This window comes from Giraffa tippelskirchi, chromosome 12, assembly GCF_054371585.1.
Source record: "Giraffa tippelskirchi isolate mGirTip1 chromosome 12, T2T-mGirTip1v1.2.pri, whole genome shotgun sequence".
Classification (NCBI taxonomy): Eukaryota; Metazoa; Chordata; class Mammalia; order Artiodactyla; family Giraffidae; genus Giraffa; species Giraffa tippelskirchi.
In genome coordinates, this window is record NC_137286.1 from 74,915,445 (window position 1) to 74,940,939 (window position 25,495).

Below are 25,495 nucleotides of genomic sequence, written 5' to 3' on the forward strand. Positions count from 1 at the left end.
CTTGCTGATCCTTTGGTTGTAAACTCATAAGGGCAGGGATTGGGTCCCCTTTATATTTACTGTAGTGTCTTGCACATGTTGGGAGCCTAATTGTATTCTGTAGTAGCAAAAAAATAAGGATTACGAGACTAGATTGAAAAATCATGTCTTATTTCTTATACTTTGTTATCATGTCTTCATTTGCATTAAGGGGTTATCAAGTGAGTGGTACTTACCTTAGCTTTCTCAAGATGGCATGGGATCATTTACATTTTCAATAAGGAACAATGATAGATTTCTTTTATTTCTGACATTAATAAGTGTCATAAAGTAGAAAAATAAAGCTAAGTCAATATATTATTGTTGCCACAGAAATTGAATTTATGTCAAAAGGATTTGTGCTTGTGATGTAGTGATTCGTATATTTTTCTTGAAATTAAGTCTCTAGCAGGTGACAGCATCAATAATTCACAAAACCAAGGAGCCTTTTGAGATAGGTTAATTTATATATGTGGATTAGAAAACAAATGAATAATGTGCTTAATGTATTCTGACATATTTGAAAATATGCATCAAGAAACTCAGCCTATTAAAGAGGCTTTCACAGTATTTATTAGATTTTTATTCTTACTTCTTTTACTGTCTCATACATAACATCTTTATTTAAAAAGGAATGAATCTGTATTTTCTGCTTGGTGTGAAAAGTATTATCCATAGTAATTAAAAAACTTTTCTCATTATAAAATAAATATGCTCATTCTAGACAACTGAGGAAATACAGAAAAAATGTAAAAAAAAAAGTTCCAAATCCCACAATTCAGACAGATAAAATTAACAATGGTTCCTGTCTGATTTTTTCCCATGAGTATATATATTAACAAAGTTAGAATTATATTGCAAATGCAATTTTACTTTAACTTTGTTTCATGTAACATTATATTATAAGCATTTTCCCTATGGCAGAACTGTAATCTATTTACTCTTTCCCATATTCTGAGTTTTAGGTTGATTGCAATTCTGGTTATCTAAAATAACACTGTAGTGATATATATGTTTGTGTATAAGAATACATGATTGTATTTCTTATTTTCTCGTATAGATTCTAGAAATAGAATTACTAGGTTAAAGAATAATTACTAGTAGAATTCTTAGTTTGAACATTGGATTTATTTCACCAAAATTGTTCTCTAAGGTTTAACCAAATTTATTTATGGTGATGCTAGAATGTAAACAGAAATAAAATCCTTCTCAAATAATAGATGCACTGATGCTTGGTACCATGTGAGCCTCAGGAATATCCAGTCTAACTTTGTGTCTTGTGCATGACATCTAAGAGATGAGGCAGTCTCAGAAATAACCTAGTAGTTGGATAAGCTTCAGGCTGATCCTGGAATCTCTGGGACCGTTTAAAATCTCCCTACTGCCAATACCTTACTTTTCAGCCTTCAGGTGATGAAAAGGTTTTTGGTTCTCATGACCTGGAACAAGACTTACTTGTAAAGGGGTTCAGGGGTTTGAATTGTCTTTTCCTGGACCCATTAGAGAAGAGTTTTTGATCTGGTAGTTTAGGTGAAAGAAATTGGAACAGCTGAAGAGAATATCTTAAAATAGATATGAAACCTGTGTTCCTAGGATTAGTCATTACGTTTTCCCTTTGAAGGAAGAGGAACACAGGAATTCTGCTAGAATGAAAAATGACTTGTAAGGTGTTCAGCCCTGTGATGTGTAATCCAGGTGAGAGTGCCCAGTAGCAATTTGAGAATTGCTTTTTCTGGAGAGGTAGTTGTTTTCTAGCAGTTACGTGGCAGACTTTTGACCCTTTTGAAAACCTTGTGCCCTTTTAGAAATGAATCTTTTCTTTTCACATCTGTAAATGGTTGAATGATGCCTCCTCCTGAAAGCTGGTCTTTTACAAAGAAGGAGTTATGGAGAAGGCAGGTCTGGATTCTTAGAGGGTAAGAGTGCTGAAGCTTGGATAATGGACAGTAGATACGTGTTTATCGTCCTGAAATAGGCAGGATTACGGTTTTGACTAAAGGAACAGATGAAGGTGCTGGTGAGCTTTTTCTGCTTCTCACCTGTTCTAACATCGCCTCACTCACTTTCTTCTACCTCAAACTGCAAAAATGACCACATGAACAGTGAGGCGACTTAACAAAGCTTTCCTTTGTAGTATCAAAGAGCAGCTCTGCTCTTGTCCTCAGGGCTGGGGAAGCTTCAGGGTTATTTTTGAACCCTTCTGAGATATTGGAGCCCTTGAAGAGTGGTATTTTCTAGGTGTATCATGTGGTTCCTGGGGAGATGACCCTTAGATTTATCCACAGGTGTGTTTAGTGTCACGGTTGCTACTGGTAGCATTTCCCATTTCTATACTCTTTATAATTAGCATTGATATTAAAATAAAGACAGGTGTGTGGCCCAAAAATGTTACTAGGTTAAAATACATATTCGTTACTGCATTAGTGGAAGGGAATAATCTGGACTTTAAAAAAAAATGTGAGCAGATTATGATTAAGAGAGGGTTGAGCCTGGCCCTTTTCCCTCAAGGTGTAACTTGGTTGTGTTGGTCAGAACCTGTCACCCATTTTATCAAGCAAATAGTGCCATGTTGTGGTTTGGTATAATGAACAATCCTTGATACTTAGGTACTAAATATATGCTTATGAGACTGAATTATCTTACCTTAGAAAGAGATTAAGCATTTGGACAAACGATGCAATTGGCAGTTCATCGTGCACCCAGGGATTGTTGAATTCTCTTAAATCAGTGCTAATGGGGGCCTTCAGGGACTGTCCCCAACTACCGACTCCCTGTCTCTCACTCTGAAATCGGCTGAGCTTCTTCTCTGCAGCCTTCTTTACGTTCGTTCCAGGGACACGGGCTTTCAGCGGGCCACGGGAAAGGTGTTGGCCCGCATGCCGCCTGGGATGCTCAGTGCTGAGCGAGGTAGCCTGGGCGCTGGGCCCCAGGCCCCGCCCCGCCCTGCAGCTCCAGGCCCTGCGGAAGTGGGGCCTGTCCGCTCGTACAGGGCGCGGCTGGGTGCACACCGACAGGCCGAAAGCCCGCCGGTCTGCGGGGCCAAGCTTATCAGAAGTGCGTCTGAGCCACTCATGTCTGAAGGCTTCAGCCTTACAGTTTGCCTCTTGTTGGCAACTTCTCATAATGAGTCAGTTAAGCGGCATAAACTTAATGGAACTAATTGCCACAGCTTGTTGCAATTGTTCTAAAATATTTCCACTTTCTGACTGTGCTGACAGTGATCTGAGCCTGCTAGCTTGATGGCTGGTGGGCCTTCATGTGTCTGAGGACATCAGTAGACAGATCTCTTGCTCCCTGCTAACCCACAAGTGCCAACCAATGAAAGAAAATGTAAAATTTGTAAGAGCTTTAGGCTACAGTTTGGAATCTTTTTCTCGTTGCATGTGAACCTCAGAGGTTTGTACGTTGCTTTGTATTATATAATTTATTTGGTCTTTGTTACTTGTTAACTAAGTTGGTAGGACAAGGACTGTTCTTCATACCTCTTGATATTGACAGCGTTTTGCACAGCACTCTGAAAGCTCTAGATCTGGTTTTTGACAGCATGTGCTGTCTTCAATAAAGGTTTTGATGCCTTGCTGAAATGGGAATATAGAAGCCTGTGTTCTGTGTTTCTGTGTCCCCACCCCCACCCCAGCTTTTTGATTCTCTTGTTCTTTTGTATAAAAATATTTAAAGCCTTGTTCTCTCTTTGAATTTCAGAGTGATCCTCTTGACCATTCATTCTAGGAGCTGTGTTAGTAGAAGGCCTGTCTGTATGCAGAGCTGCTTGCTTTTCAGGGAGAAATAGAATTAGCAATTTGAGATGCATCGGACCGCAGGGAGGTGGGTCAGGCTTGGCTGAGGAGGAGACTGCCCCTGTGCAAGTACCAGACCTTAACTGGTTGCCAGTGGTCCTGGCTTCAGAGTTATTTGTATTTTGATATTATCACTACTTTTGTTTTTATCCCGTGGTTATAAAGCATTGACACCTATAGAATCACAGGCCAGATAATGGAAGTAAAGGTCATAAAGCCACATCTAGGTGTAAATGCTTTAATAGGTTTAACTTTCTGTGCTTTCAACTTTATTCCCCCACTCCCGCAGATACAACCCTAATGTTGCTGTCAGGTTCTCATTTTTAAAAGTGCTCCTATTCGATTTCATTTACTAGTAGTTTTATGTTTCTGTTCCCTTTCTGGTCTGGATGTCAGCAAATTCTGCTCATAAACTGGATTGATGGGGCAGTTCCTGTTTTCACCACCAGACGATGTAGTGAGGAGCATGCTGGTAGCTATGAAACAGAAATACTTCATTTCTTTAAGTGTCTTGGTTAACCAGACATTTAAACAGTATTTAGCCTACTAGCATAAGAGCAATAATTCTTTATAATAAAGCCTTTGTTTTTTTTTTTTTAAATTAAAGATATCACCCTTGTAGTTTCGTATCTACGAAGCAAGGCCAGAACTCCACAGAGTTATCTGAGGCTTTTATGTCAGTCTTTCTGCTCTCCTTCTCTCTCCACTTTTTTAGAAGTCTGTAATCTAAACAGGTAGAACTTTGACATAACCTAAACTTTGTGATAAGCTTGAATTAATAATTGGTTTTCAGAGATCCTACAAAAAGATGCCACTTGCTCTAACCTGTACATTTTTTCACTAAATATTTAGTATTTCTCCTCCCCCACCCCCATCATGTTTGAAATGGACTGTGATTAGACAATTAAGTTTTTAGGAGAAATTACTCATCGTTCTATTTACTCAAATTTTTTAAAGCTCGTTTGTCTTTAGAGGTTTGTTTCAGATTGTGTGTTGGGTGAACAAATAGCTATATAATCTCTATTTTCTGTAAGCTGAATCTTGAGGTAGAGCTTATTCTGTCTTTACTGTAGCAGCCAACACTTTTAGATGAGTTTCCTTTAAGTCACCATCTCTAGTCCTGTCATGGCCCCTTGAACTTGCTGCCATTGTACCTACTGGCTTCTCTTGCTGGAGGGAGAATGGATAGATAAGTGTGGTCCAGGGGAGAAGGAATCATGAACCTGACCTGAGCTTCTTGCTTGTCTCTCAGGCTGTTAAACTTCCCCTTCCCATGCTTTAGGTTTTCTTATTTTTCTATGTAAGCCTTATAATTCTGTTGTAATACAGCACATGTTCTTTGCTGTGAAAGATTGTCCCTAATAACATAGTTTGTAATTGGACTTACATGCATGACTGTATAGTATTTGAAGAACAGACCAAGCATTTAACAAATTAATTGAGTTTCTAGACCCTCAATGAAATAGTTTTAACAACATTAAAAAAAAAAGTTACCAAAAAATGAACCCTTATGTGTCTTGTTTCTACTCAAGAGCGACTATTTTTCTAAAAGTTATGAGTCCAACTCTAGTTTAAAAGGCTGTCCTATTTTTAGGTCTTTGAAGGTAGATAAAAATATTTCTCTTGTTTATTTACATGTTCTGAATTTTACATCGTGTAACCTATATTCTCTACATTTTATGTACAGTACTTTATCTTCTGTGCAGTTTTTAGTTCATAAATCTTGCATAGGTCCTAGTCTCATTTCTCTTGAAATTGTTGGTATGCTTTCGTTGTTTTTTCTCTCTCCTTTAACGTCACTTTATGGCATTTTCCTCAGGCAACTCAAACTGGCATTTTGGGATTATTCATTTGTGTCAGTATAGTTTTTCACTTTCTTAAGACATATTCTTCCAAATAGGACTTCAGCTTGATGCTTTTTCATTAGCCTCCCTTTTCAAGCCTTAGGCCGCTTAGAGCTGTTGTATCAGAAGTTGGCTCTATTCCTTTTCTCTTCTCAGATGAACTTGAAATGACCCATTTCAGGTGTGATGTGAGTTGTGATTGGGATGATACTTCTAGTTGGAGAATGAGAGAGCAGTATGTTTAACCAAGGGCTTCCCCGGTGACGCTAGATGTAAAGAACCCATCTGCCAGTGCAGGAGACATAAAAGACATGGGTTGGATTCCTCTGTCAGGAAGATCCCCTGCAGGAGAGCATGGCAACCCACTGCAGTGTTCCTGCCTGGAGACTCATGCACAGAGGAGCCCATAGGATCGCAAAGAGACGCGACTGAAGCTTCTGATCACACACTCACGGTTAACAAGTGCTGTTGGCTGGAATACCCTGCTGGCGGGAGGGCACATACACAGCTGGCAGTTAGAGGGGGGGACCCCAAACAGGCTTGCCTCTGGTTCTTTCTCTGCAAACTCAGGAGCCACGTGGACCTAGGTTTAATTCTAGTTCCGGTCTCTGGGCTGAGACTGGCCTGTAGCGCCTCAGGGCCACTCCCGCTCTCAGGGGCCCCTGTGCGTACTTGTTAATTTCAGTGCTGAGGTTCACAGTGATTAACCGTAAATTCTACAGTCCAGGCTTCAGATTACTCTTTCCTTAATCCAGTATTATTGCTAGTTTGCTCTTGGTTCAGAGTGTGTGGTCTGCTGATCTGGCAGTTCAGTCTGGAGCCTAGTGGCGTGCTGACCGGTCCGGCTGCATTCTCTCTGGTGTACACTCAGCTCATGCCAGCTCCCTTCTGTCCCCGTTTCTCCTGCTCTGCGAGAAAGAGCATCTCTGAAAGGGAGAAGACTCTAGGGTAGTGCTTTATGCTGTACAGGTTTTCAGTCTGAATTATCATTGAGAATAGATTCCTGAGCATTACAGTGAATTCTTGTATGTACAAGTGTGAATGATAAATTTCATTCTGTCGATAAATGTTGGATTTACCTATGTGCCACTTATTCCATTAGATGATGAAGTGTTAGTCGCTCAGACGTGTCCAACTCTGCAGTGCTGTGGACTGTAACCAGCCAGGCTCCCGTGGACAGGCCCCTCTGTCCGTGAGATTTTCCAAGAGAGAATACTGGAGTGGGTTACCATTTCCTACTCCAGGATTAGATGTTGACGGCTGACCCATGTCCTTTTATACTTGTAGACCTGACTTGATTTCCTGTTTAGGAAATGTGCTCGACCCTTTCTCTACCATTTTAAAGGTCTAATGGTACAATGAATAATAAGAAGTGGAAACTGACTTCAACTACTTGAGTACAAAATCTTCCCCAACTCCAGAATTTATAAAAACTTGTGTTGTTTTTCCCCCAAATGCTTAATTTTGCTCTTGAACTCCACTTTGCAGGAAACCAATTTATTCACTTTCTAAAGTGGCCTAGTGTTTGTCTAGCAAGGAAATCAGCAAAAGGGTTCTCAAAGAAGTAGCAATGAAATTGAAAAGTGTCTGCTGTCACCACTGGTGATAAATCAAACTGATGTTAAAGATGCAAATAGTTATTCCAGTACTCTCTTCTCTGTTATTGGAATTGTTTAAGTTAATTAAGCCAGCGAAGTACTTCATTATCTATTATGCTGCATGCTAATGGCAGATTTAAAGTTTCACTTTTATCATTTGAAAAATTTTCTGAAAATCTTATTTAAATTCCTACATCCATTGCCTTCTAAGTCTGAATACTTAATGGTAGCTAATACTGTTCTTTGGGAGAATATATTTTTTGTACCACAGTGAGGTTTCTAGTTTGTGAGGTTTACAAAGCCAAGAAATTTTAGGAGATTATCACATTCAAGGTAACTTTTGTCCATCTTTTTGAGAAAGTGATTCAAACAATATATAATGCATTTTTATTAGACTGTCAGGAATTTAATTATATTCAACTTAACATTGTAGAATTTTAAATGTACTCTATTAACTAAAATTAAAAAAGCTGTTGTAAATTACTGATATGATTGATTTCTTTCATTTGCAGCATTTAAATATCAGGACACTGACGGATGATGTGGTAAGATGATCCTTGAGGCTTCCTTTGTTACAAATCTTAACTAACCCTCTGCTGTTGATGGTGTGCTCCGCTATCACCTTTAAGATGGCTACAAACTGCATGTTTTAGAAATGGACTCTTTACAGTGCTAAAGTAAAGGTTGAACTGGTGAAATATACTACATTGTTGCTTTTGAATAGTAAAAGGGACTAGTCAATATGTTCATTTAAAATTTTTGTTTAATCACAATTTGTTAGTCAACTTGGAATCATTCAAATCAGCTCTCTTTCTTTGGGGATGAATTGCACACTTCAGAAAGAGGTACAATAGCTAAAGACATGTCAGCTTTTCAAAAATACGTAGTTACTAATTAAAGAAAGCCAGACTAAAATATCACTGATATATCCTTAAAATTTTGTTTAAAAACAAGAGAATTGGATAAGCCTTATCCTATATTCTGCATGCTGAAAACAATAAGCTTTCTTATAAGTACTTAAAACTTCATAGCACTGTTGTAGATTTTTATATATTCAAATAAAGTTTTCTGAGAAATATGTTTTTGAATGTAATGCTAGGTTAGTGGTAAAGAATGGCAAGACCCAGATAAACAGGAACATCAATAATACAGAAGCATGATACAGGGCCAGGCGCAGTGCTCTGATAATGAGAGTTTGAATTCAGCTTCACTTTATGTCAAACATGAAACAGTACCTGGAATACAGTGAGCTCACAGACTGTTCAGCACCCTGGTATCCAAAAGTGCCATCTTAGGCATGTGGTTCAGGTGGGCACACAAAGATGAATGAGACATAGATCGGGACATGCACGATTTAAAAACTGAATTAGAATGCTACATTTTCTCTTCTGGATAGAATCTAAGGAAAGGATATTTATATAAACTTTTCTGGATAACATATTTTTTATAGGACAATATTCAGAAATGGTGGTAATATTGAGCAGTAATGAAGATTTTGGGTATAACTTCTCACCCTGCAAGGTGGGTGATGTCCTTATTTAGTGCTGAGCGCAGTGGGGCTCAGGCAACTTAAGTAGGTAGCTTGCCCACATATGCACCACTGGCAGTGGTGTAGCTGTGGCTGAGGTCTTGTTCCTCCTAGCTCCAAACCCACACACTTTCTGTGCTGACTTAGCTTTCAAATGACTTCTTAAGGCCAACAATAAAACCATGTGCAATTATTATGTGTGATCCTTTATGAGAATTTAGAGTGGTATGTTTGTAAAGCCTCATTGAGATATAATTCATATAGCATGTAGTTCACCCATTTAAAATGGACATTTCAATGGTTTTTTAGTATTAATATATTCGTTCTGAGAGAATAGCATTGAAACACGTATATTATCATATGTGAAACAGAACACCATTCCATGTTCGATGCATGAGACAAGGGCTCAGGGCCGGGGCAATGGGATGACCCGGAGGGATGGGATGGGGAGGGAGGTGGGTGGGGGGTCCAGGAAGGGGAACACATGTAAACCCATGGCTGATTCATGTCAATGTATGGCAAAAACTATTACAATATTGTAAAGTAATTAGCCCCCAACTAAAATAAATAAATTTATTAAAAAAAAAATATATATTTGTAGAACTGTAAAACCATCACCACAATCAATTTTAGAACATTTTCATCACCTAAAAAGAAACCTCATGCCTATGGATAGTCACTCCCAATTTATTCCCAAGTCACCTAGCCCTAGGCAATGGCCAGTCTCTTTTCTGTCTGCAGGTTTGCCTTTTCTGGACATTGCATGTAGGTGGGGTCAGTTGCTCTTCCGTGGCCGAGTCCTCTCGCTTGACGTAGCGTTTTCAAGGCACGTGCCTGTGGTGGTGTGCGTCATCGCTCCCTCCCGTTGCTGCATGGCAGTCTGTGTGATGGTGTTCTTGAGGCCTGTTCTTATTTTATGGGCACTCTATGTTTTTTCCCTCTTCATTCAGATCCCACCCTTATCTTTGTTGTGTTACTCTGTCTTTTCGCTTTGCCAACCCTCTGTCTCTACCCCACGTTCTAGAAACAGTCATGCTGTGGAGTGGCTTCAGCCTACTGCGCTGGAAGCCAGCATGCTTTGATTTTTCTGTTAGTTAATGGGCTCTTCCTCCCTCCTGCCTCTTTTCTTCACCTTTCTCCTTCTCCTTGTCCCTTGGCTTTGTAAGGTGAGAACTTTTGGGCTCTACCATACCCTGTGCATATTTTTGTCAAAGCAGTATATGATTTATGATCTGTCTTTCTCACTAGTTTAAATCTTTTGAAGACTGAGACAGCATGTTATTATTAATACTTGCAGACCAGTTATCTGACACATGTTAAGCATTTTCATCAGTTTGTTGAACAAATGAAAGAGTGAATCTCGGTTTTGCTAACCTGCCTGGTATTGTGTTTGTCTTGCATCTGGTCTTGGCTTGGTCCCGGCAGGCTTTCCAGAGATGGATCTTGGCTCTCCACAGGGTGGAGTGGCTTTGACAGGGACCTGCTCTCAGCCTTTCTGACACCTGCTTGGGTCACTGACTGTTGCCTGCATTCACCTTAGATGGTTCCTTGTTCCCCTTCTCTTCCAGGGGAGGCTCAAGCAGGCAGTCTAGTCTAGGCAGCTGGCCCAGGGTAGTGGAGGCCAGACATTAAGCATGGCTGTCTTGAGCAGGAGACCCCGAGTAGCCCTTTCTCGGTCGCTGCTGACTGCTGCCGTGAGGAAAGAGCACTGGACTTGGAATCAGGCGTCTCTCGTTGGAAGACAGAACTTCACCACTTCTTTGCTCTGTGACCGTGGCAGATCACTTAGATGGTTCACTTATACATAAAGCAGGACTAATTTTATACCTTTTCTGTTTTCCTCATAGGGTTTTGGTGAGTCTCATTTAAGCTAAAGTATGTTGAGCTGTTGCATTCCGTTCTGTCCCTTTTTACCCGCTGTAAAATATACTTCCCCATGTAGACAGAGGGGTGGTATGACTGATTCATTTGCAGTTGAGTCTTACAGGGTGTGTGTGTGTCGTAGATCGTACAGAGGTTTGAGGCGAGCAAGGATAGCTGGACCCTTTGAGGGCTCTTTAAACTCTTCCTGACAAGTCACAACGCTGGGAAGCCTTTGCCACTGACGTTCGACGTGTGCTAGCAGTGTGTTTTCTAATTAACCTTTCCCACCACTGCGACATGGGTGGCATGCATGCCTTTAATATAGAACTTCCTGATGTGAATAGACTTGTGTGGGGCAGGACTTGGGAGAAGGCATATAGGAAAGAAGTTTGTTGTAGTCATGTGTTTGAATAACAATATTTTAAAAACATTAATCGAGACATCTTCGGAAACACTGATGTTAGAAACTCATCTTAGGTTGCTTTTTGTTAAAGGCCTGCAAAAGTACTTCACATTTCAAATTACTGTCAGAATTAAATTTCATAGGACACTGTTGGATTAAGAGAATGGAGTATTACAGTAGCCTTGAGGTCCATAGGCAGAATTAATATACTTTAAACAGTGTTCGTTCTATGAATATCTGGGCGTCTACTGTGTGTAAAATGCTGTTCAAGGTGCTAGGGTAATATAAAGGTGAAAAAAGTAATTTAGCTTACAACACTCTTTTGTTTATACTTGGGTTGAAAAGAAAGGTTTCCTTGTACAGATAAAAAGGTTGGGAGGAGGACAGTGAGGGGCCAAGTGTGAAAGGCAAGCTGGATGAAATTGAATGTGCACGTCACCATGCTAAGTTTTCCATCAAAGTGTCCCCTGGGTGTTTTTGTGGGGTAGGGGTTATTTTTGACCTGCTTTTTTCTCCCTTGTCCTTCAGAACCATTTGTCTAAAGTGCAGTCCTCCTGCTGATCTTCCTCTCTCCTTTTATCTCGCTATAGCCAGCATTACTATTGTAATCCCTTGTGTGACCTGCAGCAATGGTTTTCAAGCTTTTTTGACTAGGATCCACAGTAAGAAATACACTTTAGTTTGTAGCCCATCACACATACACATATTCTCTCTGTTGAAACAAAAGTTTTTAAGAACCTATATTTAATGTTTCTAAGTGTAATGGTCAAACCTGATCAAACCAGTCCATCCTAAAGGAAATCAACCCCAAACATTCATTGGAAGGACTGATGCTGAAGCTGAAGCTCCAATACTTTAGCCACCTGATGCGAAGAGCCGACTTTTTGTAAAAGACCCTGATGCTGGGAAAGTGGAGAAGGCAGTGGCACCCCACTCCAGTACTCTTGCCTGGAAAATCCCATGGATGGAGGACCCTGGTAGGCTACAGTCCATGGGGTCACTAAGAGTCAGACACGACTGAGCGACTTCACTTTCGCTTTTCCCTTTCATGCACTGGAGAAGGAAATGGCAACCCACTCCTGTATTCTTGCCTGGAGAATCCCACGGACGGCGGAGCCTGGTGGGCTGCCGTCTATGGGGTCGCACAGAGTCGGACACGACTGAAGCGACTTAGCAGCAGCACCAGCAGCTGGGAAAGATTGAAGGCGGGAGGAGAAGGGGATGACAGAGGGTGAGATGGTTAGATAGCATCACTGCCTCAATAGACATGAGTTTGAGCAAACTCCAGGAGATGCTGAAGGACAGGGAAGGCTAGCGTGCTGCAGTCCGTGGGGTCGCAAAGAGTCGGACACGACCTAGCGACCGAACAACAACAAAGCCTAATGAACTCTGATTTTCTCTTTCCCTTACTTTCTACTCCTTTTACTCCTATCCGTCCCATGGAAAAAAAGAAAGTCCACTAAATTGACTTCATGACACCAAATAGTCTACAATTACGACTAGCAAAATAGACATGTCCTGTACCGCAGCCGGAGGAAGCTCTGAGCTCTGTGAGCCTCTGCTCAGTCCACATGGGCGCGTGTCGGCAAGCAGGGTGAGGGTGCCCGCCCTCCACGTACCAGCTATGTGCCTTTGAGTGCGTCACGGGGCTTCTGAGCCTTGGCATTCTTGCTTATAGGGATTTTTTTAAGAGTTAAATTAGGTAATATATATTAGTAATTTGTAATAAGCACTTTAAAAAATGAGGTATGATTCCATATAATATAATGCATTAATTTTAAAAGTGCAGTATGCATTTTGGCAAATGTATGCAATCATGCATATACTACAGTCATGACAAAAAACGTTGCCATCACCTCTGTGTTCCCCGAGTCCCTCTGTGTCCTTTGCAGTCAGTTCTCTTCACCCTTCCTGGCTCTTGGAAAAAACTAATCAGTTTTCTGAGCTATCCAGTAGTTCAGTTTTGGAATTCATTTAAATGGCATCACATTGCATCATGCCATTGTGTCTGGCTTCTTTTACTTAACATAATGCTTTTGAGACTCATCTAACGTTTGGGTGTATCAGAAACATGCTCTTTTTATTACTGAGTGGTGTTCCTTGTTCAGTAATGCTAAACTTGACTTATATATTCAACAGTGTGGTTGTTAGCAGTTTTTGGCTATTATGAAAAACTGCTATGAACATTTGAACTCAATTTTTTTTGGACATATGTTTTCTTTTTGGAGGGTGAATTATGTGGTTTAGCTCTATAAGATATGACACGTTATTTCCTCTAGTGACTAATGATGTTGGATATTTTTCATGTGATTATTTGCCATTCCTGTCTTGTTTGTGATGAAATGTCTGTTACTAAATACAGGGCTATTCAAATTTTCTATTTCTTCTTGAGTGAGACCTGGTAGTTTATCTTTCAAGGAATTTTTTTCATGTTATTTATGTTGTTGAATTATGAATTATTTGTGATATTTCCTTGTCTTTTTAATGTAGGATCTGTATTTATTTCCTCTTTTTCCAATTCTGATATTGGTGATTTGTCTTCTGTTTTTCCCCTGATTAGTGTGCCTAGAGGTTTATCAATTTTATTGATTATTTCAAAGAACTGGCTTTTGGTCTCACTAATTTTCTTTATTCTTTTATTTTCATTTATTTGTTTTATCTTTATTATTTCTATACTTTCGCTTTATTCTTTTCATGGCTTCTTTAGGTGGAAGCTTAAATAATTTATTTGAGAACTTTTGTTTTCTAATGAGAATTTTATGCTGTAAATTTCCTTTTGAGAACTACTTTAGCTGTTAATCTGAATATCAGAGAAGGCAATGGCGTCCCACTCCAGTGTTCTTGCCTGGAAAATCCCATGGATGGAGGAGCCTGCTGGGCTGCCGTCTATGGGGTCGCATAGTCGGATATGACTGAAGCGACTTAGCAGCAGCAGCTTCTGAATATCTGTAATAGTTTTAAGTTTCCTGTTGATTTCTTCTTTTCCCCATTGATTATTTAGATATAGCTTGTTTAATTTTCAAATATTTGAGGGTTTCGGTGGTATCTTTCTGTTGCTGATTTGTAATTTAAGTCCCTAGTGACCAGTGATTTCATACTTTGTGTGATTTCAGTCTTTTTCAATTTGAGTCTTGCTTTCTGCCCCAGAATGTGGGCTGTCCTGGTGGATGCTCATGTGTATTCTGTTTGTGTTAGAATTGGTGCATAAGAAGTAAATACACCAAGTTGGTTGATTGTGTTGTTCACATCTTCTATATTCTGATTTTCTGTTGCTTTTTCTAACAATTATTGAGGAGTGTTGAAGTGTCCACCTATAATTTTGGATTTAACATTTTACTTAGTACTTTCAACTTTCGCTTCATGTTTTATGAAGCTCTGCAGTTAAGTGCATATGCATTTTGTGTTGCTTCAGTTTATCATTATGAAATGATCCTTTTTATCCTCAGTAATATTCATTACTTTTTAGTCTTTGGACATGTAATGGATTTCTCTGCTCTGCCTGATACAGTTATCTCCTTCCCTTTTGAAGAACAAAGGTTTCTTGGCCTCTGTGGCACCAAACTTGACAGGTTTCCACATCCCTCGGCCTTTTCCCTCTCTGTCTCTGTTATGTGTGTGTCCCCTTTGCCTTTCTTAGACTGTCGTCATTTCTCAGCTTGCTTTCCTGCAGCCACTCTGCCCTGCTTTGTCTCTGGTGCTTGGCTTGGGTGATCACCTCTGTGTGTATCTGTGGCTTTTCCTCAAGCTGAGGCATCCATGCACTGGCCTACTGCATCCATGCACTGGCCTACTGAATACCTTCAGATGGATGTCTCATTTTTATGTGAGACTCTTTGTGCCCCAAATTAAATTCGTCACTTCCCTCTTAAGCATATTTCTGTTCCTATATTTTCATAGAAGGTAACTTCACCCTTCCAGTGTTTCTGATTATTTCTTGAATGTATTCGCTTCTCTTCTGTCAGAGTACCAGTCCCCTTATTATTTCATCAGGACTCTCACAACTTGCTATTGCTTCTTAAAAAGCCAGCTTCTTGGGGGACTTCCCTGGTGGTACAGTGGTTAAGACTCTGCACTTTCCCTGCAGAGCACATGGGTTTGATCCCTGGTTCAGGAAACTAAGATCCACCCTGTGGAAAGAAAAAAAAATCTGACTTTAAAAAAAAGCTAGCTTCTTGTGCAGCAGCCAGCATGACCTGTCTGAATTGCACGCCTGACAATACTTTGCCCTATTTGTAACTGCGTGCGTAGTTGCACCTTTACCTATAGGTCAAGCCTAAAGCTTTTTGCCATGGCACATAGGCCTCCATGGTAGGACCCTGCTTCTCTAACCTGATATACATCTCAGTCAGCAAGCAGGAGTGAAGTAAATTGCTGGAGAATTTACTCAGAGAATGTAAAAACACAGCTGCTGCTTGGAAAAAGGTGTGTTAAGTGATAGTGAGGACTGTTTATTAGCTGTGTGCTAAGTAGCATTCCAAATACTAGCTTTATAAACACATTTAGTTTCCACAACGAGCCTCTGAGTAGGCCTTGTTACTATTCCGTTTTTCAGAGGTGACGAAACTGAGGCAGGAGAGAGCACGACTAACTTGAGTGAAGTCCTGTGGGGCAGCCGGGAAGCTGGCAGACTGGCCCCAGAGAGCTTGACCTGGTGCCCCTCCCGGGTCCTCTGGAAGGGTGCCTGAGAGGCCCGGGGGTCCCATGGGCTGGGCGTGGGTGCTGAGGGATCTGTGAGAAGCGTTCCCGGTTCTCCGCGGGCCTGCAGACCCGCTCAGGATGGCTGACTCCGCTGCGCTCCTGGGTGGTCCCTGTGCCGCTGCATCACTGGAGCCTGAGCTCTCAGGCCAGTGTCCCTGACAGGCCTCCGTTTGGCTGCCTGCAGCCTAGGCCTCCAGCCTACCTGAATGTGCTGTTTCTTGTGGAATGGATATAAATTAGACATCACACTTATGAAAGAAAATAAAATGATTTTTATTATCTGAATTTGTGCCTAACTCCCAAGTCTGGTCATGGAACCTAAATCATTACCTTTTTTTTTTTAAAAAAAAGTTCAATGGAAAAGAATAATTTAAAATAATTTTATCATACTGGCCTAGTAAGATTTAAAGCTTTCTGTACTGTAATTTAAGTTCATTTTGCATTTTTATTAATTTATTTTTCCTTTTAAAGTTAAAAACGAATGATAAAGCAAAAAGTATCGAAATATATTCCACAGCTTTTCTGCAAAACTATATATTCAAAATATTTTGTGGAAAGTCAATATACCAGGAACTTACCTGGTGGTGCAGTGGTTAAGAACCCGCCTGCCAATGTGGTGGGGTGGGTGTGACCCTCGTCTGGGAGGATTCCCAGTGCCAGGAGAAGCTGGGCCCGTGTGCCACGACTACTGCGGCCTGCGGGGCTTGAGCCTGCACGCTGCAGCAGGGGAGTCGCTGCACTGAGAGGCCTGCACACGGCAGCGAAGACCCAGCGCAGCCAAGAATCAGTCAAGGAGTAAAATAAGGCAGATACACCAGCTGGACAACTGAATATACCTGAAAATAAGTCATAAAAAACTTCAACTCTTCACTCAGTTTGGTGGGCCTTTCTGAGCAGATTAATATGAGCTAGTTAGCACTTCCTGTATTTAGATTTTCAGTAGTAACACTTAAGTGCTATCTTGGATTTTTAAATATTTATGGGCTGGTTTAGAGAGCTCCTCCTCAAATCAGTAGGATCGTGGAAATAAGATCAAGAGTTCTCAGAGTTGAGTATGCTAAGATGTAGTAGGGTATGCAGACTTGTTTATTCATCCTTTTATCCATTCATTCATGGAGCCTTTATTGAGGGCTTGGTACTGTTATAGGCATGCAAAGATGAATAATCTGTCTATGCCCTCTGGGAACAGTGGGGAAAAAACCTGTGTACAAAACCAGTATACAGTTGTAGTGGGCTGGAATGGTGAATGGTAAGGTCAATTGTGGTCTTGGAGAAAACTTCATAGAGAAGGTGACTTTGCAGCTGAGTTTCAAAGGACAGCCTGGAATACAGACTGGCAGGAATGGTAGTAATTTTTTTTTTCTTCCTAATGATTTTACTCGTGAATATCACTGAAATGGATTACAATGCCTGTGTCAGGTTGGCAAGTAGAAAGCAATTGTTGATATCTTCAGGTAATTTTTGGGTACTTTTTGTCTAGGTCTTGAAAATAATGTGATATTTATAGAACTAATTTGTATTTCCTTTCAAGCATATAGTATTATAATATTTGAGTATATGTAATTAGAAACTGTACTTTAAGTAGATGTGGATAAATATAACTCTGAGATATTTTGAATATTCACTTCAGCTCAGTTTAGTTGCTCAGTCGTGTCTGACTTTGCAACCCCATGGATGGCAGCACGCCAGGCCTCCCTGTCCGTCACCAATTCCCGGAGTTTACTCAAAACTCATGTCCACTGAGTCAGTGATGCCATCCAACCATCTCATCCTCTGTCATCCCCTTCTCTTCTCGCCTTCAGTCTTTCCCAGCATCAGGGTCTTTTCAAATGAGTCAGCTCTTCGCATCAGGTGGACAAAGAATTGGAGCTTCAAATTCAGCATAAGTCCTTCCAATGAATATTCAGGACTGATCTCCTTTAGATCCACTCCTTGACTGGGTGGATCTCCTTGTAGACCAAGGGACTCTCAAGAGTCTTCTCCAACACCACAGTTCAAAAGCATTAATTCTTCGGCTCTCAGCTTTCTTTATAGTCCAACTCTCACATCCATACATGACTACTGGAAAAACCATAGCTTTGTCTAGACGGACCTTTGTTGGCAAAGTAATGTCTCTGCTTTTTAATATGCTGTCTAGGTTGTCATAACTTTTCTTCCAAGGAGCAAGCGTCTTTGAATGTCATGGCTGCAGTCACCATCTGCAGTGACTTTGGAGCCCAAGAAAATAAAGTCTGTAACTGTTTCCATTGTTTCCCATATATTTGCCATGAAGTGATGGGACCAGATGCCATGATCTTTCTTCTTTTGAACGTCGAGTTTTAAGCCAGCCTTTTCCCTCTCCTCTTTCACCTTCGTAAAAAGGCTCTTTAGTTCCTCTTTGCTTTCTGCCATAAGTGTGGTGTCATCTGCATATCTGAGGTTATTAATATTTCTCTCGGCAATCTTGATTCCCGCTTGTGCTTCATCCAGTCCAGCATTTCTCATGATGTACTCTGCATAGAAGTTAAATAAGCAGGGTGACAATATATAGACTTGGTGTATTCCTTTCCCGATTTGGAACCAGTCTGTTGTTCCATGTCCAGTTCTAACTGTTGCTTCTTGACCTGCATGCAGATTTCTCAAGGTGCAGATCAGGTGGTCTGGTATTCCCATCTGTTTCAGAATTTTCCACAGTTTCTTGTGATCCACACAGTCAAAGGCTTTGGCATAGTCAATAAAGCAGAAGTAGATGTTTTTCTAAAACTCTCTTGCTTTTTCGATGATCCAGCAGATGTTGGCAATTTGATCTCTGGTTCCTCTGCCTTTTATAAATCCAGCTTGAACATCTGGAAGTTCAGGGTTCACGTATTGTTGAAGCCTGGCTTGGATAATTTTGAGCATTGCTTTGCTGGCGTGTGAGATGAGTGCAGTTGTGTGGTAGTTTGAGCATTCTTTGGCATTGCCTTTCTTTGGGATTGGAATGAAAACTGACCTCTTCCAGCCCTGTGGCCACTGCTGAGTTTTCCAAATTTGCTGGCATATTGAGTGCAACACTTTCACAGCATCATGTTTTAGAATTTGAAATAGCTCAACTGGAATTCAATCACCTCCACTAGCTTAGTTCGTAGTGATGCTTCCTAAGGCCCACTTGACTTCGCTTTCCAGGATGTCTGGCTCTAGGTGAGTGATTACACCATCATGGTTATCTGGGTCACGAAGGCCTTTTTTGTATAGTTCTTCAGGGTATTCTTGTCACTTCTTCTTAATATCTTCTGCTTCTGTTAGGTCCATACAATTTCTGTCCTTTATTGAGCCCATCTTTGCATGAAATGTTCCCTTGGTATCTCTGATTTTCTTGAAGAGATCTCTAGTCTTTCCCATTCTATTATTTTCCTCTATTTCTTTGCATTGATCACTGAGGAATGCTTTCTTATCTTTCCTTGCTATTCTTTGGAACTCTGCATTCAAATGGATATATCTTTCCTTTTCTCCTTTGCCTTTCTCTTCTCTTTTCTTAGCTGTTTGTAAGGCCTCCTCAGACAACCATTTTGCCTTTTTCCATTTCTTTTTCTTCGGGATGGTGTTGATCACCGCCTCCTATACAGTGTCACAAACCTCTGTCCATAGTTCTTCAGACACTCTGTCTGTTGGATCTAATCCTTTGAATCTATTTCTCACTTCCACTGTGTAATCGTAAGTGATTTGTTTTAGGTCATACCTGAATGGTCTAGTGGTTTTCCCTGCTTTCTTCCATTTAAGTCTGAATTTGGCAATAAGCAGTTCGTGATCTGAGCCACAGTCAGCTCCCAATCTTGTTTTTGCTAACTGTATAGAGCTTTTCTATCTTTGGCTGCAAAGAATATAATCAATCAGATTTCTGTATTGACCATCTGGTGATGTCCATGTGTAGAGTCTTCTCTTGTGTTGTTGAAAGAGGGTGTTTGCTATGACCAGTGCGTACTCTTGGCAGAACTCTATTAGCCTTTGCCCTGTTTCATTCTGTTCTCCAAGGCCAAATTTGCCTGTTATTACAGATATTTCCTCACTTCCTACTTTTACATTCCAGTCCCCTATAATGAAAAGGACATCTTTTTTGGGTGTTAGTTCTAGAAGGTCTTGTAGGTCATCATAGAACTGTTCGACTTTGGCTTCTTTAGCATTACTGGTAGGGGCATAGTCTTTGATTACTATGATATTGAATGGTTTGCCTTGGAAACGAACAGAGATCATTCTGTCGTTTTTGAGATTTCATCCAAGTACTGCATTTTGGACTCTTTTGTTGACCCTGATGTCTCCTCCATTTCTTCTAAGGGATTGTTGCCCACAGTAGTAGATATAATGGTCATCTGAGTTAAATTCAACCATTCCAGTCCATTTTAGTTCGTTGATTCCTAAAATGTTGATGTTCACTCTTGCCACGTCCTGTTTGACTACTTCCAATTTGCCTTGATTTATGGACCCAACATTCCAGGTTCCTATACAATATTGCTCTTTACAGCATCGGACTTTACTTCCATCACCAGTCACATCCACACATGGGTGTTGCTTTTGCTTTGACTCCGTCTCTTCATTCTTTCTAGAGTTATTTCTCCACTGCTCTCCAGTAGCATATTGGGCACCTATCGGCCTGGGGAGTTCATCTTTCAGTGTCCTTTTTGCCTTAGTGTAGTACACAGACTGTATAGTGGGGAAGCACTAGGTGTATGGGCATCTAATACAGTCTTGAGGTGTCAGAAAGGCTACTACATGAGATGTAGTGCAAACTGAAGTCTGAATTGAAATTATCCAGATAAACGGAAAGGATCTAGGCACAAGAAATAGCTTGTGCATGTGTAGAAGTTTCTAGGTTATTCATTACATCTAGATCATATAGTCTAATGGTGGTGGAGTCATGAAGAGATTTTCTCAAGAGGAAGTAAGATTTAGGTTAAAGTGGACCTTTGAGCCATGGTAAGATATTTGAGTGTCATCCTCTGAGCAGTGGGATTACAGAGGCACAGGAGTGAGGGACATGATTTGATTTGGATTTCAGTAAGATCTGTGGAGAGATTAGCTCAGGGAGTGGTAGGGACAGGGGCTGGTGAAGACACTGGAGCCAGTTAGGAGGCTGTACCAAGTGTCCAGGTGGCCTGACTAGGGTAGTGGTGGTAGGGGCAGAGGGCAGAGGTAAGATGAATTAAGATACAGTCCACTTGGTTTGATTTCTGTTTCCTAGTTAATATTTATTAATGTTATGATAGTTCAAATCACTTTTCTGCTGACTGGACACAACCTCTGTAGTCCACATCTTCAGTATGCATGCATATGCTTCTCCCCCAATCCAGGTCCGTGTATTTTTCTAATCTGATAGTATCTCCCAACTTCTAAAGCCTTCAAAAACCCTCCTACTTTGCCCATTGGAACTCAAAGTCTGTCATCTTTGGATGTTTGCTTTACTTGTTGCTGTGCTTGAAACCTAGGGGTTATTTGAAGACTATTTTCCTGGTAGCTTTTTCCTTCAAAGGCTTCCAGCTCTTGAGCATTTCTATTGCATTTCTCCATGTTAGTCTCACCTGCGGGTCATCTTATCCCTCCCACTGATTCATTGAAGGCATTAGAACTTAAGTTCCTTTCTTTTACACCACTATTTCTGTTATTATTCCACCCCTACCTACTGGGGACACTTACTCTGGGGTCTATGGACCACCAAGGGGTCTGTGGTAGAATTCATGGTATAACTGAATTTAATGGGAAAAGGATTAAATCTTTTAAATTAACCTTTAAGTAAAACTTAGTATTTTAAAAAATTATACACATAAGCAAAACAAAAAACCAAATGATGAGCCAAACATACGAACAGTAGTTTTGGGCCTGTGACTTTATCACAGATAAGGAAAGTCTCTTTCCTATGTGGGCACTTCCACCGGCTACTCTGCATATGGCACTTGGCTGTGGAATACATACTGCATATTCAGTTCAGTTCAGTTGCTCAGTCGTGTCCGACTCTTTGAACCCCATGGACTGCAGCATGCCAAGCTTCCCTGTCCATCACCAACTCCTGGAGCTTGCTCAAACTCATGTCCATCAAGTTGGTGATGTCATCCAACCATCTCATCCTCCATCATCCCCTTCTCCTGCCTTCAGTCTTCCCCAGCATCAGGGTCTTTTCCAGTGAGTTGACTCTTCGCATCAAGTGGCCAAAGTACTGGAGCTTCAGCTTCAGCATCAGTCCTTCCAACGAATATTCAGGACTGATTTCCTTTAAGATGGACAGGTTGGATCTCCTTGCAGTCCAGGAGACTCTCAAGAATCTTCTCCAACACCACAGTTCAAAAGCATCAATTCTTCAGCTTTCAGCTTTCTTTATGGTCCAACTCTCACACCCATGCATGACTACTGGAAAAACCATAGCTTTGACTAGACGGACTTTTGTTGGCCAAGTAATGTCTCTGCTTTTGAATATGCTGTCTAGTTTTGTCATGGCTTTTCTTCCAAGGAGCAAGTGTCTTTTAATTTCATGGCATAACTTATTTTCAAGCAATTTAAAGGAATTTTAAGATTATAACTGTTAAGTGTATTTCTCACTTCATGATATTAAAATACTACATAAAATCTAAATGTGAACAAATCATTGTAAGTAAGTAATTTTGGGGAGGCGGTGATACATTTTCATCTTTTCAAAGGATCCTCTGGTTAAAGACAGATAAGGAAATGGCAGCCCATTCCAGTGTTCTTGCCTGGCCAGTTTTCCTCCCCAGAATGATGTCTCTTTGCGACAGTGATGTCACTTGCATTTCAGTAAAGATCATGGAACTCTTCAGCTGTTAACATGCGCCATCTCCTGTAATTCTGATTTAGCCTCACCTGGTTTCCTTTGCATCACTTTCCAAAGACTCTTTTGAGATTTCTTCTCCACCCCAGAATTAATCACTGGTCTCTATCTGTTACTAATTTACTTGAGGGCATTTACAGTATTTTACCTTTATTTGTAATTTGTCACTGTATTTTTTTTTCCCCCAAGTGGTAATCATCTATGGGATGGCACTATATTTTATATATTTTATCATCCAGTAATTGCTTAGTCATACCTTCAGGTACTAATTGGCTGCCGGATACTATTTTGTAAGCTAAACACACAATGGTGACTATCAGTAATCTGCTGCTGTGTAATAGATTAAACCAAATCAGCAAACATTTCTTATCTCATACTGTTTCTGTGGGTCGGGGGTTTGGAAGTTGCTGGGCTGGGTGGTTGTGGCTTGGTGTCTCCTGAGGTTGCAGTGAAGGTTCTGGCTAGAGCTCTCGTCATCTGAAGGTTTGACTGGGGCTTCTGGGATCCAGGCTCACACACGTGGCTGTTGGCACGCTGCCTCCCTGCTTCTCTAGCTTTGTTAGCTCAGATCTTTGCCCCGTGGGCTTCCCCCTACGTCTTCTTGAGTGTCCTTGTGATCTGGCACCAGGCATATCCTAGCATGAGTCATCCAAGAAGGAGCTAGACAAAAGCTGTAATGTCTTTTGTGACCTAGTCTTGAAGTGACACTCTGTAATTTTCATAGTGTGCTGCTGCTTACACAAGTCAGGGGATCCCTGAGGGCTGTCCTGGAGACTGGCCAGCACAGCTAAGACAGCTGATGATTTGTCTAGTGTGGCACTTACATTTTAGTGGGAGAGAGGCAGAGTCAACAATTACAGAAGAAAATGACAGGCTTTCTTAAGTCATACTCAGCGCAGATGAAGGGAATAAACCGTGTGCTGTGACAGACAGGGATGTGAGTGGGCTCATATACTACTTTAGATGGAGTGGTCCGCCTTTTAATCTGACGCTGAGAGGTGAGAAGTACTTTTATTTCTATTAACAGCTCACTGCCATATTAATTAAGCATGGCATGCCTCCTCCAAATAGCATTGTAATGGCATTCCCTCCGTCTTCTGTGAATTTAACCAGCTCTTCAACAAAGGCAAACTGTGTTTTTCGCCTACTTGGGTTGTGTTTCTATCTCAACTTTAAGAGAATTTCACATAAAATTAAGAGTAGCCATCCAAGTGCACATTGTAAAATACATACGGTTGCAGTCAAATTGCCAAATGTAAACAACAGTCGATGAACACAGGATGATGGTGATTTCTGTTGTGTTTTTATGTACAAAACTATTTTAAAAGTTTGCTTTTATGTTCTCTTGTGCCTTGCTTTAAGCAAATTGTGTGTGTAGTTCCATGAAAGATGAATTAGGAGTGATTCCACCCCCCCCATTTATGAGTAGAGTCATAGAATCATCCCTTTAAAAAAAGATAAAACTTCCTTAGAACATTTACACTGACTTGATAATAACGTTCACTCTGCACCTAGCTTTGTAATAGTGCCCACAGTATTTGAAATCTACTTGTAGCACTCGATAGAGCATTACATACCTGGGAATGTTTTCACTTTAACCCTGAGGTCTTCAACAAATTCAGTTGACTGTTTGTTCTAGTCTAGGAGGAAGGGTTGTATTTATTTTTCTCCCATGGCTCCTTCCTTATTTTTCTTTAATTCCTTTCTGATCTAGGAAAATAAAAGCATTGAAATTATGAAACACTGATTTTTTTTTTTTTTTTTTACATCTTTATAGATTTAGGAGTTAGAAGAGGGATGTGCTAATTTTTCCTATCTTGTCATTAGCTAGCTAGGCTAGAGATCTGGTGCACATTTGTTTTAACACTTGAATAAAAGCCAACCCTCCCCCAGTGTTTAGGTGCTAAGCATATGGTGGAGATGTGCTAATTCTGTATTATTATTGTACAAATTGTAGTTTTATTTATTGATACAAATGCAGTTCTATGTCTAAAATCATAGTGCATTGATTTTTTTTTCTTTGTGCTATTTTGTAGTCTAAATTTGTTGTTCAGTTGCCTAGCTGTGTCTGACTCTTGGCAACCCCATGGGCTGCAGCATGCCAGGCTTCCCTGTCCATCACCAACTCCTGGAGTTTGCTCAAACTCATGTCCATTGAGTTGATGATACCATCCAACCATCTCATCCTCTGTTGTCTCCTTCTGCTCCCGCTTTCAGTCTTTCCCAGTGTCAGGGTCTTTTTCAATGAATCGGCTCTTCGCCTCAGGTGACCAAAGTAATGGAGCTTCAGCTTCAGTCCTTCCAGTGAATATTCATGGTTGATTTCCTTTCGTATTGACTAGTTTGATCTCCCTGCTGTTCAAGGGACTCTCAAGAGTCTTCTCCAGCACCACAGTTTGAAAGCATCAGTTCTTTGGCGCTCAGCCTTCTTTAGGGTCCAGTTCTCACATCCATACATGACTACTGCAAAAACCCATAGCTTTGTCTATACGTACCTTTGTCGGCAAAGTGACGTCTCTGCTTTTTAATATGCTGTCTAGGTTTGTAATAGCTTTTCTTCCAAGGAGCAAGCGTCTTTTCATTTCATGGCTGCAGTCACTGTCCACAGTGATTTTGGAGCACAAGAAAATAAAGTCTGTCACTGTAGTCTAAATAGCATGACATTTTTATGTATAATAGTGTTTTGGAGCTTGTTTTTTGTTATTTAAACAATTAGTTTCCTCATTGAAGAATTAAACAAATGCATTCAACCTGATGCTTCATTTCAGTCTCTTAGCACAGTGTGTAGATATAGAAGGGGCTCAATTAATAATGAGTTATGGATTCATGTCAATGTATGGCAAAACAAATTAAAAAAATAATAATAAAAAAACAAATAAGAAAAAATAATTAGTTATTGTTATTTTTATGACTTTTAGAGGTTTTTATTTTAAAGCATTTTGATTTTTGGTGAAAA

The 25,495-nt window shown here is 40.5% G+C and overlaps 1 protein-coding gene across 8 annotated transcripts in view; it reads left to right on the forward strand.

The window, feature by feature from the left end:
- The window catches only part of DIAPH3 (diaphanous related formin 3), a 543,512-nt gene that overhangs the window by 21,963 nt on the left and 496,054 nt on the right, over positions 1 to 25,495 (forward strand). For 2 of the 8 annotated variants that reach the window (XM_081551707.1, XM_081551706.1), the window contains exon 2: positions 7,770 to 7,802. The exons of the other annotated variants lie outside the window; for them this stretch is intronic. In XM_081551707.1, coding sequence (XP_081407833.1) covers positions 7,770 to 7,802 — 33 coding nt within the window. The remainder of the gene's footprint in view (positions 1 to 7,769; positions 7,803 to 25,495) is intronic. 8 annotated transcript variants of the gene reach the window in all.